General features: G+C 39.3%; 1 protein-coding gene across 2 annotated transcripts in view; it reads left to right on the top strand.

Moving 5' to 3' along the window:
• LOC120940616 (cadherin-9-like) overlaps positions 1-17,812 on the top strand; it is a 253,777-nt gene that overhangs the window by 181,248 nt on the left and 54,717 nt on the right. For both annotated transcript variants that reach the window (XM_040353569.1, XM_040353570.1), the window contains exons 5-6: positions 6,622-6,809; positions 11,501-11,754. In XM_040353569.1, the coding sequence (XP_040209503.1) occupies positions 6,622-6,809; positions 11,501-11,754 (442 nt within the window). The remainder of the gene's footprint in view (positions 1-6,621; positions 6,810-11,500; positions 11,755-17,812) is intronic.

Here is a 17,812-nt window from a genome sequence, read left to right as displayed (position 1 = left end):
TATTCAATAATATAATCAACTCAAAATCACTGGAATTTGCTCAGTTGCAGAATTGTCGCTGTCATTACTTTTATTTTTTTATGACGAATTTCCCCACAAATCGCTATCGCACAATTCTGCAAGTGATTATAATTTATTATCGCTGTTTTCTAGCTGCTCTAAAACCATTTTTGACATAAAGTGACACTTTTGGTTGCTATGGACAATCTACAGTTTGCAGGCAGAAAGAACTGTTTTTATTATATAAAAGTACATGTAGGGCACTGGGCAGACCACTAGGGACAAGGGGGGTGTGTATTTTTTACATACAGTACTGTAATCTATAAGATTACAGTATACTGTATGTATTGTGTTTGTTTACTTTTTTTAATTTGGGGCCGTTCTCCGCTCCCGTGCATCGTAACGTTGCAGGGAACGGAGATCGGCGGCACAGGAGGACACTGTGTGAATCGAGCGAGGACCCGCTCGCTCACACAGCGCGGTGGCATCGCTGGATCCAGGGACAAGGTAAGTAAACCATGCCTGTGGATTCAGCGAGGCGAGCCCGAGTCTGACTCGGGGTTACCGATCATAGCAAAAAAATCTCACCCCGAGTCAGACTCGGGAATACCGCCAGGGGGGTTAAGGAAAATCCAATCACCAAAATGTATAATACCGAAAAACAGGCTAGTAACAAACTAATATGTGACTAATAGCATATGATAATAAAAAACTAATGTGTCCAATTTTAAAAAGCATCAGTTACTATATTGAAAGCAATCTCATGCCAATTAATGCAATTAAATAAATTACTAACCAATACATAAATGAAAATGAAATCCTAAAAACTAAAAATAAAGTCCATAGGTGCTTGAGTAATAAACAATAAATGCTAAACACCAGTGCTCTGTGCAAAAATCCAAAAAACAGATGAAATAAACGTGTCCAAAAACTTGTGATGAGGCCTCCACCAATCAGTAAAAATTCCTCCTTACCGACTTGCCATGATACAGTATATATATATATATATATATATATATATATATATATATATATATATATATATATATATATATATATATATATATATATATATATATATATAAATTCAATTTGCATAGAGTGTTGTATGACCAATCAATTTCCAGTTAACAGTGCTGAATAGCAAAACATACCATTGCACTGAAGGGGATAAAACCTTCTGGAGGTCAAGTGGTTAATGCAGAGAATGCAATATGGTTAAAAAAAAAAAAAAAACCTTATACCTTTAGAACCATTTTAAAGTGTATGAATATTTAATTTAGTGTCACAACTCACAAATTAGAGACTTTGGGCCAGATTCACATAGAATTGCCCTGGCGCAGCGTATCAGAGATACGCTATGCCGCCGTATCTTACCTGGCTCTAAGTCGAATCCAGGAAGATTTTGCGCCGTAAGTTACGGCGGCGTAGTGTATTTCTCGGCGCGTATTTCAAATTGAGCAGTTGGGGCGTGATTCATTTAAATGAAGCGCGTCCCCACGCCGATTGAAATGCGCATGCTCCATTTCGAATTTTCCCGCCGTGCTTTGCGCGAAATGACGTTGCACCAATGTAATTTTTTTAACTTAGACGTGAGTTACGTGTGTAAGGGGGGAACTAATGCGCAAAACCAACCTAACCATAAATATCTATAAATTAACAGCTAAAATGTATAAAAGCAGCAGCCACTACCAAAATAGTGCTCACGCACCAAAAGACATATGTAAAAAGGGGGGTATGTAGAGGCGCTTGCCAGTTAAAATAAATAAATAACTGTAATGCCAAATATCGCACAGCAACGTATGGATAATGATCATTAAATCCAATATATATGTTCCACTCCTTTTTTCCAATACCTTCAAAGCATCTACATTGAGATGTGCAAGGTGGAAATAGTGAGAATTAATAGAATTAAGATAGAGACTAAAAATATTTTTTGATAGTCAATTCATTAATAACAATCCAATAATGTCACCAAACAGTGATAACGTGAGTGATAATTTCCATAAAAAAATCCAAAAGCACACAGTGTAACCTCTAGGTGATAAATAGTGTTAAAAAGCAAACATCAATAATTGTGAATGAATACGTTCAAATAAAAAATATTATATGCAAAAAAATATAAAAAATATAAAAAAATATTAATAATAATGATAATTTCAAGTTTATGTAGTGTTCCAAGTCAATCTCAGCTTTTGATAAAAAGTTCAGAAAAAAGGTGCAAAAATACTTATAATAAAGTGCAAGTCCAAACTTTTCCAAAAAAGTGCAAATAGTGTTTTAAAGCAAATGAATAAATAAGTGCTGCAATCCACCGCACGATACTCCAGTGTAGTTAGTGCAGACCCAAACGTGAAGATAATTCTAGCCTCTCACCTCAGAACAGGTTAAACCAGCCTGTTAGATGTAATTTAAGGATTTCAGCAATGCACACTCTTAATCCAAGGAAGCTATGGGTCACTCCAAAACGTCCAACAAAGGGTTAACTCCAGACCACTCACATGAAAGTAAATGCAAGCTCCATAGTGTAATATGTTCAACAAGATTTTAATAAAACAATTCAACCAATATTACACTCACATTTACTAGGTTTTAAAACGGCATGCAACGAGTGTTGTATACAAGGTAGCAGATCTCCGCTGACGTCACCGACGGCACTTTCCTTCACCTGACGCGTTGCGTAGCAGATCAACGCTACTTAGTCATAGGTATGGAAGTGCCGTGGGTGATGGTGACTTTAATAGGGGTGCGGATGCGCGCTGATCGGCACTTCCGGGTGGATACTAAACCACAAATAGAACTACAATATAAAAAATGCATGAATCCTTTGGAAATAGCATCGAACATAAGTATATGAAAAAAAGAGAGATTATTTAATATGTAATATGTAATGTTAATACACTGACTCCCTCTAGTGGATCAGAATATATTAAACATAATATGAAAACGATTTAAGCAAAGATATTAAGGCTCCCTCCAGTGGGGAAAATAAGGAACAGGAATCCCAATATAACTAATAGGAACATATTCCACTCACTGCTTAACAGGCAAGTATTACAAGCTTTCCTATTCACGGACGACTTACGCAAAAAAAAAAAAAAAAATTGACGCGGGAACGACTGCCATACTTTAACATGGCAAGTCTATCTATACGCCACGAAATAGCAGCTTTAACTATACGCCGGGAAAAGCCGACTAGCGACGACGTAAGAGAATGCGTACCTTCGTGGATTGACGGAAAAAGCGAATTAGCATACCCGATGCGGAAAACGACGCAAACTCCACCCAGCGGGCGCCAAAGTATTGCACCTACGATCCGAAGGCGTACAAAGCCGTACACCTGTCGGATCGAAGCCAGAAGCCGTCGTATCTTGGTTTGAGGATTCAAACTAAAGATACGACGCAGCAAATTTGAAAGTACGCCGGTGTACTTGCTCTGGGAATCTGGCCCTTTGTTGTCACATCTGTGCATATATATTTTGTTGGTTAAAGGAATGATTTATTTTATGTTTGTGCATTGAGTAATTTATGTTTTTGTGCACGTATATATTCATATGCAAGTTTGGGTTAGATGAGGAGTAATGCAGTAATTTGCTTTATAACCATGCATGGAATGTGAGGACACATACTGTATAATGTAGGTGATCAAACATAACCCATATATATATATATAGATAGATAGATAGATAGATAGATAGATAGATAGATAGATAGATAGATAGATAGATAGATAGATAGATATAGATATAGATATAGATCTATAGATATAGATATAGATCTATATATACACACACTTTGTTGACACTGTTGGTTACCACAAGAGTATTTCCTCACTTTTTCTGCCCTGCATACAGATGTTTATATTAGCTAAGATTCACAGTCTAAAACTGGGCTCTTTGAAAAATGTAGAAATATAGTATAAGAACCATTTCTTCTCTTTATGACCAAGTCCATTACAGAGAAAATTTAATTTAGTTTAATTATGATGTAAAACAATAAAACATATATTAAAATAAAATGCATTCATTTTTATGATGCCATTTTTTGCCCACCCACAGAGAGCAGTTCTTAGTTCACTAATTTAAACATAGGTAAAATCTGTTAAAGCAATCAATGTGCATGGAAGTAACTAGCTTTTCTGCATAATGAAAGTGGTATATACAAGAGCTCCTAAGGCTTGTCACCTGTGCTGGCTATCAATTATGGGATACATCTGTGGAAATGTAATTTCTGCATTAGAATGATAGCTGATGGGTACAAACACATGATGATGCAGGGGTTTCACTGGGATAAACAAAGTGTGCAATCATCATTCAAATTAAAGAGTAACTCCCCTTTTGTTAAGAGAAAAAAACATTCCCCTCTGGGTGATCAATGTACATTACAAGAATTTTAACAAGCTATGTGTCACGTACCAGGCTGAGAGCAGAGTACCCCTGGAGTTGGAGACAGAGGGTGCTCTGCCCAGAGATGCACAGGTTGCCTGCCAATTAAGCTGTCTGATGGTTCCAGAAGCGGACTCCCCAGAGCAGAGAAGGTGGTCACAGCCAATGATTCCCTGAAGGTACTGGCGGATCTTAGCAGATGGATCAGCAGAGACGTCTTCAAAAGCCAGGCCGGGGGTTACACACAGGAGAGCAGTCAGAGGCAGGAGGTGTAGTTGTGATCAATCCGGGGTCAAAGACAGGAAGACAATCTAGAACAGGCAAGGAGCAGGTCCGTGAAACAAGCAGGATTCAGAGCCAGGAGAGAAGCCAGGGCAGGTCAGGATAAGCCAGGTCGGTAACAGGTAATCAAACAGTAGCAAGAAACACATAATACAGAGATGACGATAATCCAGCAATTTATGAGAGCAGTTTAAGTCCTTATATAGGCCAGCAATCGCCGCTACGCGCCGATTGCTAAGGCGCATGCGCGGATTAGTGCGGCCATAACAGGTATTGGTATATCTGCCAGTTCTTCTCCAGTTTCTTCCCTGACACTATGCTGCAGATTCCAACCTTTTGCTATTCTGAATTATTTCCTGTGTGTTTGTCCATGTGGGAAAGTGAGTTTAATGAGAGGGTTTTCATAATTATCAATCAGCTGCAGCACCTGCAGGACACTAATGAGGAAAGCTGCTCGGTCTGCATCACTTTTGACGTGATTTCCTATTGGCAGTATGTCACCAAAAATGACATTTTTGTTGCAGGGTATGCCTGAAATCTCACTTGTATCTTATTGCAGACTTCTGGGATAATAAATGTATTAATCACACAAGCAAATTATGTTTCTGGGGGGAGTTCTGTACACATGCTGTGCACTGAACAACTCCAGGTAGCCATATTGCATTGTATTTTGCAGAAAATTACAGAGCTGCAGATTGAAAAGGAAAGGTAATTTTAAATAACATTCAATTACAATATAACTTGTGTCATGATTATATACGCTATATTATTTTTTCTTTAATTGCTATTTTTTTGCTATTTTCCCCACAAAAGTAAAGATTAACCAGTGGCTCCAAATCTTGCTAAATCCCTACTGCAGAACAAGTAAATAGATCATGACTACTAACTGTGTTTGACTTTACTTGCTGCATGCTTATTCTATGCCACTTAGAGACAGGTAAGCAGGACAATGGGGCAGCCTGCATGGTATTCAAAGAACAAGATTTCTTAATATTTATGTATAGCCAAAACATTTTTCTAGTTATGCCATTTGTTTTTGTTTTTTCACTGTTGTCCATAGAGTAGATTTTTCTCACTTTCTGTCTTGAAGGCACAACAAAAAGTGAGAGCAAATTTCTACAAAGCATATGGAATCCCCCTCTTAGACAGTTGTCTCTAGAACAGGTGTCACTTGTGGAAAAGACACCAAAGCTGACAGAAAGGGTGACTCTACCTAAAAGGAACAAGAAAATAATACAAAACTTGATAGGGACTCTAATGCCACGTACACACGATCGGAGTATCCGATGGTCTAAAATCCGATGGATTTTTTCATCGGAATTTTTTTTTCAAGCAGTCTTGCATACACACTGTCAGACTAAATTCCGACCATCCAAAACGAGACGAGAAAAATGAAGTTCAATGCTTCCGAGCATGCATCGACTTGATTCTGAGCATGCATGGATTTTTCTCCGACGGACTTCCACACAGACGATTGGAATTTCCCATCTGATTTTTTTTCCATCTGAAGAATTTAAAACATGTTCTATTTTTTTACTCCGATCGGAATTTCTGATAAAACAAGTCCATCTGACTTTTTTCATCGGAAAAAACGATTGTGTGTACGTGGCATAATCCTTCCCTATCGAATTCCAAGTAAAGGAATGTTTTGGCTATATATGGTAATACATACACTCTAATAAGTATGTGTTTTGTTCTCAATTTTCAATTTCTGTTTTGTTACACTTTGCTTGCAAAAACACAACTAAGACATACTGTATATAAAAAAAAAAAATATGTATTTTAAAATGTAATTAATATTGTAGGTTTACAGCCCCATACTATTAGCCTACAAGAAATAAAGATTGTATTAATGATTATTTTATATTAGAAGACAAAAAATACTGATTGTGGCTGTACATGTTGCTATTGTTGTTAAGAATTTTAGTTAAAAAAATGTTTTGTTACATTTTAGGCATTTACCAGTTTATGTCACTGGAGTCTGCTGCTGTAGGAACAGCAATTGGAAGAATAAAAGCCAATGACGATGACGTGGGTAAAAATGCAGAGATCAAATACACAGTTATTGATAGAGATGCTAAAGACTACTTTGAAATCATCACAGACAAGAAAACACAGGATGGAATCATAACAGTTAAAAAGGTCATGCCAGATTGTTATTACTTAATAATTTACACAATACTTTTGGATCTATTTGAATGGATAACATAGATTGCTTTGATTCTGTCTGACCACTTTTTTGGAGTACAGTATTCTGTTTACATTTGTTTATGACCTCTGTATAAAGGATGTTTCAGAAGTGACATGTAAAATCAATGATTTCAAAATGAACTTGTTTTAAAAATGCTTTTGCGCCCCCGTTTCCTTCCTAAAAGATGTATTTGCAGTAAATCAATTAACCTTTTATCTGCACCAATTTTCATGGTGGTATATATTAGCAGTGCACTGCTTCTGTTTGCCACTTTGGTCCTCTACTTGTAAGGGTCCTTTTACATGGGCGTACAGTTTGTCCGTTTTTGCTCTGTCCATTGAGGGAGGAAAAATGGACACCCATGTAGTCTCATAGGCAAGTGGATGGCGGATGTCAGCGGATGATCATCTGTTGACACCCGCTGGCATTAGCCTATATTAACATCCATTTTTTTAAAACATCCATTGACTAAAAAATGGCAGCGGACCTAAATGAATCTCAACAGACAAATGTTCTGTTTGTGCATCTGTTAGGAGCTGGCACCTGCCTGCGTCTTAAAGACCTATGATTCATCAGCTGTCAACAGGGTTATCCACTGACAGCTGAATGTAAGGATAGCTAGTTGCTAAGGAATGGACTGGGAAACCGTCCGCCACATCCTTAACAACCAAATGAGTCACGAGTTGTCAGCTGGGTTCCCCACTGACAGCTGAATGTAAGGATAGCTAGTTGCTAAGGAATGCACTGTGAAAAAAAAATGCTTCCATCAAAGGCTGAAAGACTCGCTTACCAAAGTATATGGACCTCTCATTATAAAAGATCACAAGCACGTGTGGTTCCATACCCAGCCAGGGCATTTATAGATTCAGAGGGTCTTCCAAATTGGCACACCAATCTTCCTGACATCATTGTCATTGGAGTTCTCCAAAACATAAAAGGCAGAAAAAAAACTCATTGTCTGGTTTCAATAATGTTTTAAGAGGAGTACAGAGCCCAGTGTCCTCCATTCATTGTCAGCAGGTCACACCCTGCGCTTACCTCTCATCTGTCATTTGTGACCGGGAAAGATCTCTGAAGATTATTGGATCCAGGCACTTGAGTTTTTTTTCTGCCTCTTTTGTTTTGGGTGACTCCAATGACAACTGTGTCGGGAAAATTGGTGTGCAAATTTGGAAGACCCTCTGAAGCTATAAAGGCCCTGGCTTAGTATGGAGCCATAAGTGCTTGTGACCTTTTGTAATGAAAGGTCCATATCATTTGATAGGCAAGTCTTTCACCCTTTGGGGGTGGTGTTGACACACAGGATCACACTTCAATATTATAGCACATTGGTTGTAGACTTTTTATGTTCATTTATTTAGCACAACTTTATAAAGCTATTTTGTATTGGAACTGTGCTGATATCTCACAGAAAAGTTGGTGCTTGCACCATTTGTTTATTTATTTGCTATATATAGCATGTTTTTTTCTTCTCCCTTTTATTAAAGAAGATAACATTGTTTAAAATTTCAGTTCAGCACTCAGGATATTACAAGGAAAAGGAAATTCTGGCGGGAGCAAAATGGTTTCTTCTGTATCTGTAAAAAATATATTTAGACCAAAAAAAAATCTTATATAGATATATTTATATCTACTGAATATCTACATAGATAAATCTATATAGATATATAGATAAATAGATAGATAGATCTATATATATATATATATATATATATATATATATATAGATAGATAGATAGATAGATAGATAGATAGATAGATAGATAGATAGATAGATAGATAGATAGATAGATAGATAGATAGATAGATATATATATATATATATATATATATATATATATAGATAGATATAGATAGATATATATATATATATATATACATATATATACAGTATATATCTATAGATTTTTTCCCACAAATATAGCTTTCTTTTGGGGTTTTTTGATCACCTCTGTGGTATTTATTTTTTTGTGCTATAAACCATTTTGAAAAAAAAAAACAATATTTTTTACTTTTTGCTATAATAAATATCCCCAAAAAATATATATATATATTTCCTCAGTTTAGGCCCATATGTATTCTTCTGCATATTTTTGGTAAAAAAATTGCAATAAGCGTACAGTATATTGATTGGTTTGCACAAAAGTTACAGCATCTACAAAATAGGGGATAGTTTTATGGCATTTTTATTATATTTTTTTTTTACTAGTAATGGCAGCGATCAGAAATTTTTATCATGACTGCAAAATTATAGCGGACACATCGGACACTTTTGACGCTATTTTGGGACCATTGTATTTTATAAAGCAATCAGTGCTATAAAAATGCACTGATTACTGTGTAAATGACACTGGCAGGGAAGGGGTTAACCACTAGGGGGCGAGGAAGGGGTTAAGTGTGTCCTAGGGAGTGATTCTAACTGTGTGGGGACTGGGCTACCATTGACATGACATTGATCACTGCTCTCGATGACAGGGAGCAGTAGATCAGTGTCCTGTCACAAGGCAGAAAAGGGAAATGCCTTGTCTACATAGGCATCTCCCCGTTCTGCCGCTCAGTGACACAATCGCGAAACTCCGGCAGACATCAAGTCTGCGGGTCCCATGGGCACAGTCACAGAGCCCGCTAGGTAGCAGATTTAAAGCAACGTACCTGCACGTTGCTTTGCCTGCCTATGCCATTCTGTCTATGTATATGTACGTGAGGCAGTCGGCAAGTGGTTAAGTAGTAAACATGAGCTTTCCATCTCTTCTGAAAGCAGTAGGGTTGATTTAATAAAACTAGAGGGTGTAAAATCTGGTGCAGCTGTGCATAGACACAGTCCATACCAGTCCCCAAAGGGCCTGGTATGGACTGGGGGCACATAAGACATTTTTCCTTGATTTCTATCTATATTACTGGGAGTCAGCAATACATTACAGCTGCAAGCAAGTTTAAATGACATTTCTTCATTAAGAAATGTCATTTTGCTGTAGGACTGTAAAATACTTTGGACAGACTTTCATTTTAAGCATTCTCAAAATCACTGCTCCAGAAAAAAACCCGATAGTTTTGCATTGATACATGTCCCCTGGGGGAGTACCTGGGTCCACATACACTTTTTATGGAAATAACTTTCATATAAGCCTATAAAATGAGCACTTTTAATTTTTCATGTTCGTGTCTTTAACCACTTAAGGACCGCCTTCTGCACATTTACATCAGCAGAATGGCACGGCTGGGCACAGGCACGTACCTGTACGTCCTCTTTAAGTGCCCAGCCGTGGGTCGCGTGCGCACCGCGGGAGCACGCCCGCGACACGGTCTGGAGCTTCAGACCGTGGACGCGGGACCCACGAACCCGATCGCCGCCGGTGTCCCGCGATTGGTAACAGGAGCTGAAGAACGGGGAGAGGTGTGTGTTCACAGTGGCAATGTCACTGATCGTCTGTTCCCTGATATAGGGAAAGGCGATCAGTGACATCACATGTCCAGCCCCCCCCCCCTACAGTTAGACACACATATGAGGTCACACATAACCCCTACAGCACCCTCTAGTGGTTAACTCCTAAACTGCACTGTAATTTTCACAGTAAACAATGCATTTTTATAGCATTTTTTGCTGTGAAAATGACAATGGTCCCAAAAATGTGTCAAAATTGTCCGATGTGTCCGCCATAATGTCGCAGTCACGAAAAAAATCTCTGATCGCCGCTATTATTAGTAAAAAAAAAATATTAATAAAAATGCCATAAAACTATCCCTTATTTTGTAAACGCTATAAATTTTGCGTAAACCAATCGTTAAACACTCATTGTGATTTTTTCCCCCAACAAATATGTAAAATACGTATCGGCCTAAACTGATAAAAAAAAAAAAAATTGTATATCTTTTTTGAGGGTATTTATTATAGCAAAAAGTAAAACATTGATTTTTTTTTTTCAAAATTGACGCTCTATTTTTGTTTATAGCGCACAAAATAAAAACCGCAGAGGTGATAAAATACCACCAAAAGAAATCTCTATTTGTGGGGAAAAAAGGACGCCAATTTTGTTTGGGAGCCACATCGCACGACCACTTAATTGTCAGTTAAAGCGACGCAGTGCCGAATCGCAAAAATTGGCCAGGTCCTTTACCTGCATATTGGTCTGGGCCTTAAGTGGTTAATAGGGTTAGCATATTCACACACATTTTTTGTCTGTTCGCATGTTCTGGTGCAAACTGAACTGGGGGGGGGTGTTTGGCCCATCCCTACTGGTGAGCATCCTCATAGTTCATTGATTCTTTCTGCCATTCAATAACTGCCTGCCCATATTGGATTGTGTACTGAGGGTCTGCATGTTCCTGGTATTGCACCTGTGAATGCTTTACAGGATGTTATGTAAAGGTGTAATACATGCACATTTTTTTCTTTACCTGCAAAAAGATGCATGTATTATATTTCTTACAAAACATAATGTTATCCTTTAATTACAGCTGGTAACTTCTAATCACTGGTATATTTTCATTACAAGTTAGTGAGTGACTCAACCTGTCCAACGTCCACTTATACTCAAATATTTGATATATGTAAACTGACCCTTTTATTGATCCTCAAAAATGTTAATTACTTTTCATGTTAACAATACTGTTTAATGATAAACTATGCATTTTTTTTCTACAGCTGCTGGATTTTGAAAGTCATGGAATGCACACATTTGAGGTTGAGGCTGCTAATACATTTGAGGATCCAAGATTTTCACACCTTAGGTCATTCAAGGATACAGCTATTGTGAAAATTACACTGCATGATGTTGATGAAGCACCCATTTTTAACAGACCCTTTTATGTGTTTGAAGTAAATGAAGATGTGAAAGAAGGCAGTATAATTGGCCATGTATCTGCTCAGGATCCTGATTCAACAAAAAGTTCTGTAAAGTAAGTCAGTCATTTGGTTAATGATTATGGGTTCCTTAGACTGGAAAAAATGCAAGTGACTGTAAGAAATGTTTGATGCCCTAACAGAATATAAAATATGATGGCAGGGTTGGAATTCATCTCTATTATTCATTATTTATGTCTTAAATTAAATAACTAGCAATTGTTATACCACCATCCATATGCTCCCAAATGTCAACATAGAACAAATCACATGTTTATTGTGGTCAGGGGTTGGACTACAATTTAATTTCTTAAAGGCAAGGTAAACGGCTCCACAAACATTAAAGCAACAACTTATGTAAATGTGTCTTATTGGCAGGTACTAAAACAGCACAGCAGATAACTATTGCTTCAGCCTATAAAACAAAATATGCACGGACAGAACCACAACATGTTAAGTTATGTTAAAACTTCCAGAAAAATAAAAATGCACTGCTTAGGTGCCATGTACTATACAGCAACTGGCCCCTTAAGCCCAGGTTCACACTGGGTACGATTTGGTACGATTTGAGATGCATCTCAAATCGTCAGCAAATGTCGGCAATGGCACCGTCCTAATCGGTGCGACACCGCATCTGCGGCGCTGCACCGATTTCAAAAAGTAGTTCCTGTACTACTTTTTGCGATTTCGAGCCGCGATTTACATTGACATCTGTGCAGAAACCTGCACAGATGTCTCTTAAATCGCGGCCGAAATCGTGGCAAAATTGCGGCAAAACCGCAGCCTGTGAAATCGCGGTAAAATCACGATTTTACCGCGATTTTGAATTTGCAGCAGTGTAAACCTAGCCTAAGATTTAAACTTCCAATTCTTGACTCAACTTTATAAGCCACCATCAGACAGTAGCCATAGAAATCCAATGCACTGTGTTTGCAACTACTAGACATTAGGGGTGATGTCTGGATTCACTGCTATCATAGGTTCTTCTCAGATATTTGTGAAGTTAGAACAGCAAACATTTGGTCATAAACTTGCAGGTTTGCCTTTAGAAAATAGAAATTGGAGAAATAAAGCGAAATAAGGAATGACCTATAATGAATTTCATAGCTCATACCCCAGGTCAGGTGTGCCACAAGAGTCACTGATTTAATGGAAGGCATAACCCATCACCCATCCTATAAAAGGATGGTCTCACATCAGCAAAATTGTCAGTGTGCGTAGGGAGCTATACCTTTTTATTTATTTTTTATATTATTTATTTATTTGATTTTGGCATTGGTACATGTTCTCAATTTGACTTCGGATGCTTTTTTGAGGTCTGCTAATAGTTTCCTTATTAGATCTTCAAATGTCCAGAACTACATAACAAGATTCACACACACACACACACACACACATCGCACAACACGATTAATAGACTTCAATGGAGTGTATGACAATTTTTGAGAACTTTAGTTTTACGCGGCGTATCTCTACGGAAACTACTTCAATTTAGAGCGACGGGCAAAGCGGACGTTCGTGAATCGGCGTAACTAGTCATTTGCATATTCTACACCGACCGCAATGGAATCGCAGCGGCCGGCCTAGAATTTCAGCCTAAGATCCGACGGTGTAAGTCACTTACACCTGTCGGATCTTAGGGCTATCTATGCGTAACCTGATTCTATGAATCAGGCGCATAGATACGACAATCGTATCTCAGAGATACAACGGTGTATCAGGAGATACGCCGTCGTATCTCTTTTGTGAATCTGGCCCATAGTCTCTAAGGGCCAGATTCAGAGAAGAAGTACGCCGGAGTATCTGCTGTTACTCCGGGCGTACTTTCAAATTTGCCGCGTCGTATCTTTAGTTGAATCCTCAAACCAAGATACGACGGCTTCTGGCTTCGATCCGACAGGCGTACGGCTTCGTACGCCTTAGGATCGTAGGTGTAATACTTCGGCGCCCGCTGGGTGGAGTTTGCGTTGTTTTCCGCGTCGGGTATGCTAATTAGCTGTTTACGGCGATTTACGAAGGTACGCGCGGCCGTCGCATTCTCTTACGTCGTCGCTAGTTGGCTTTTCCCGGCGTATAGTTAAAGCTGCTATTTTGTGGCGTATATTTAGACCTGCCATGTTAAAGTATGGCCGTCGTTCCCGCGTCGAATTTTGAAATTTTTTTTGCGTAAGTCGTCCGTGAATAGGAAAGGACGTAACTCACGTCGACGTCATTTTGCGCAAAGCATGGCGGGAAATTTCAAAACGGAGCATGCGCAGTACGTTCGGCGCGGGAACGAGCCTAATTTAAATGATACACGCCCCATTTGAATTAGGCGGGCTTGCGCCGGACGGATTTACGCTACGCCACCGCAAGTTTACAGGCAAGTGCTTTGTGAATCAAGCACTTGCCCATAAAACTTGCGGCGGTGTAACGTAAATGCAATACGTTACGATGCCGCAATTCTACGTGAATCTGGCCCTAAAGGTCTCCGGGCTTCAGGACACCGATAAGGTTTTACCAGTCTCTGAGGAATCTAAACGTTTTCTCCATAAGATACAAGCTGGAGCCTCTGAACCTGCCTTGATGAAAATCTTGTGTAACACTTATTTTTTTTTCACAGAGTGACAGGTCACCATCCTGTCACCCCCCCCCTTGTTTTTTGTTTTCACTCAAAATAAGTTTTTATTGTGCCAATGGTTATACATTACAGGTTACATAAAAATAAGAAAATATCATCAGCAGGTATGTAGAGTACACATGAAAATAATAAGATCACAGCACAACATACCCCCCCCCCCCCATGTTTTAGGTAATTCATATCTCCATTTTACAAGCTGCCACCATCCCAAATGGAAACAGAATATTCCAAAGGGCCAATATTGTAGACTGAGAAAGAACTGCACACTAGATAGTGACTACAAGGCACAAGAACAACTCTTAATAAATACATTTATGGACAAGAGATACAATTCTTACATAGTTCAAAAAACCTTTTTTGGAATTCCAAGCCCCCCATCACCAATGGACAAGCCAACAACTTCTGTTACTAGGTCAGAGGTCAAGTTCATTACCCAGTATCACAATCAACACAAAAAGATGCCACTGGGATATTCTGTTACAGGACCCAAAGTTAGCTGTGGTTTTGCCAGAGAGACCAAGGATCATCTATCGCAAAGCTAGAAGTGTGAAATATATGGTGGCTCCAAGTAGGATGTACTTGTTCAGTCAGAACATTAACCATCTTTTTGCAATCTGACAGTATTTCAGTGTAAAAAAATTTGATGTAAAATGTGTCGGTTCATCCAGCACCACCAGAAGATAATTCAGGTAAAAGCTATCATATCAAGCAATTCTACAGTTGCTTAACATAATTTGTTATATATTGTTTGACTTGTGCCTGTGGCCTACTATATGCAGGCCGCACCATTCGGACAGTAAGGACACTATTTGGGAAACATAGGAGACTTATTGAAGAGTGATCAGATGAACATAGACACTTCTTTGATGTCCATAATAAAGAAGTGGTTAAAGGGTTAAAAGTCTGGGTGTTGGAATCTGTCTCTTCTTGTGACTCCCAGGCAGAAAGATTCCAAAGGTCATGCCGTAGGGAAACCTACCAATTTTTTACCTTGAAAAAAACAGGGGGTTTTAAATGAGGGGATAGGAGTCAACACATTCTATGATGCCTAGAATGATAAATTTGCAGCTAGCAGTATTTCTCCTCTTTCCCCTACGCTCCCTATTTTTTTCCCTCCCCCTCCTATCCCTGTACAGTTTTTTTTATTCATTTTTTTACCATCTGTGTATATATCCATCACCCTTTAGATATGCTGATAGGAATTATCACTTGGTGTGCATCTTGATGAACTTACAATTTGTCATTTTTTAGCGTAATTATTCATGCAGTGATCATAATAGTTTTTTTTATGTCACCTTTAATAGAGTTGTTAATCAATGTTTTGCCATTTATTATAAAATACTATCATAAATATGTTAGTATACAGCTGTTCACTTGGATCAGATGACATTTTTATCATGTGTAAGGATTTTCTGTAATCATTCCCATTTTCCTTTAAAGCGGTTGTATACCCGCTGAACTTTTTTTTTTAACCTTGTAAAGCAAAAGGCATAATGAGCTAGTATGCAGGCAACAAGCTAAAAAGTATATAAAATAGATTAAAGTGGTTGCATTCAGCTGCTCATTGCAAGGGGAATATCTCCTAAACCGTAAAGGTTAGGAGATATTTTTTTTAGTTACAGGTAAGCCTTATTATAGGTAAAAGTAAAAAAAAAAGCACTATACAACCACTTTAATCTATTTTATATACGTTTTAGCTTGTTGCCTGCTGTGCTATAGGTACACTTGTGCTGTGCTATGACAGTTACACATGATAGAGATTGTATCACAACTTTAAATGTCGGCCAGTATTGCCCTGTTGATTGAGCGACTAGCCACACCTGATTTCCGTGCTGATTGATTGTTTTAAAAACAAATTCCAGATAGTATACATTTTTCCCTCTAGAGGGGGGCAGGTTTGCCTAAAGAATGAGGCGGCGCCTCAGAAATGTGTTGCGGCCCACCTCCATCTTGATTTGGTCTCTTGCTAGCTCTGTGAGAGCTGGAAATGCCGCCAGTTATATACCTCCATACTGTGGGTCCGAGCTTATCCCCACAACAGTCTTCTCATCCCTTGTGACTGCTGGCTGCTTGATTGGTGATCCACACCCACCCTGTGTGCTGCTTGCAAGATACTTTTATGTAAGTGTATCTGAATAAAGAGAGTTACTTGTCTTTACTATGACACTGACCCAGCCACCCTCTTTCGGCTATTTTTGTTTTTGGGAAGTACAGAGAATCCTCATTAGGTGAGTGACCTGAGTATAGCAGTGTCTTACCTCAGTTACAGCAGACCCATTCAGGCTCTCAATCAGCGATCTCCTCTGCCTTGCTCCATTCTGTGCGACAGACAGGCAGCTCACTGTTCCCATGCCGTTGTCAGTATACTGCCACACTTTCCTGTAACGGTCACCACCGTTTACGATATTCCCATTCCATCAACCATGACAGCTTATCTGACAGTCCACAATCTAGCAGACACTATCCATCCCATTTCCCAGAATGAACGAGACATGCACAGCTCTGTTCTCTGGTTTCAAAATGTATGAACACTTTTAATGGTATCTTAGCTTTCTTATATACAGTACAACATGCTTCAGTTAATCACAGGGACAAAGAACTCTCTTTGTTACCCTCTTCTGTTAGTTGAGAGCATAGGCTTGTGGCACTCTGCTCTGTTGCCAGCTCTTCTGCTGGGTTGCTGTGAGTGGAGACCACAGTCCCATCCATCGATGTCAGCTCAAGCTGCAGTTGTGTGCAGCTGCCAGTAGCATCCTGCCCTGCTGCCAGTGATTCAGCTGGGAGTAAAAGCTTTACCACCTCAGCTTGTTGCTGGGGAGAGGGGCCAACTGCCCCGACTCCCTGGAACTCCACACCATCCGCTTCAGCTTTAGGGATGGCAATCTCCATATTTTCCACTGCCGATTCATCAGTCAGGATTTCAGAGTTGTCATTTGAAATTTCCTCATAGTCCCAGGCAACGGGAGCCCCACCCTGCTGCTGAGCAGAGTCTAGGAGCAGAGTCTATTCAGCTCCCATTCCTGAATGGCCAGAAACTCCAAATCTTCCTGTGACCAGCGGCCTTCCCAGACATTCAATTTTCCCTCTCTGTGCTCCATTATGTCCTCCAAGCGTCACTCCCTATCATCCCCGAAGTCAGGATCACTGGACATCCTCCAATACAATAGTCCCAGGCCATCATAGTCAAAGCCTTCCATGGGGCTGTTATCCGCTGACCACGGGCACTCTTGGGCTACATACCACCGGAGGGCTATGTAGCTTTCATCCAACCACATCTCTGCCCGGATCAGCCTGCTTAACTCCGCTGTCTACTCCTGCTTTGGTTGTTCCCCCAACAACGGCATTCGTACGTCATACTGTGGCCAGTACCTTACATGGATGGAGGGGAGAACCTTTCCCTGGTGTTGCTGCTCAAGAGCTAGCGATTCCTTTCCAGAGTTGACAACAAATCACATCCGACCATCCCAGCAGGGCCTCCTCTGATACTGGTCCTC

The sequence above is a fragment of the Rana temporaria genome, chromosome 5 (genome assembly GCF_905171775.1).
Source record: "Rana temporaria chromosome 5, aRanTem1.1, whole genome shotgun sequence".
Taxonomy (NCBI): Eukaryota; Metazoa; Chordata; class Amphibia; order Anura; family Ranidae; genus Rana; species Rana temporaria.
The sequence above is the reverse complement of the archived record's forward strand: the minus strand, read 5'-3'. Positions and strand labels throughout refer to the sequence as shown.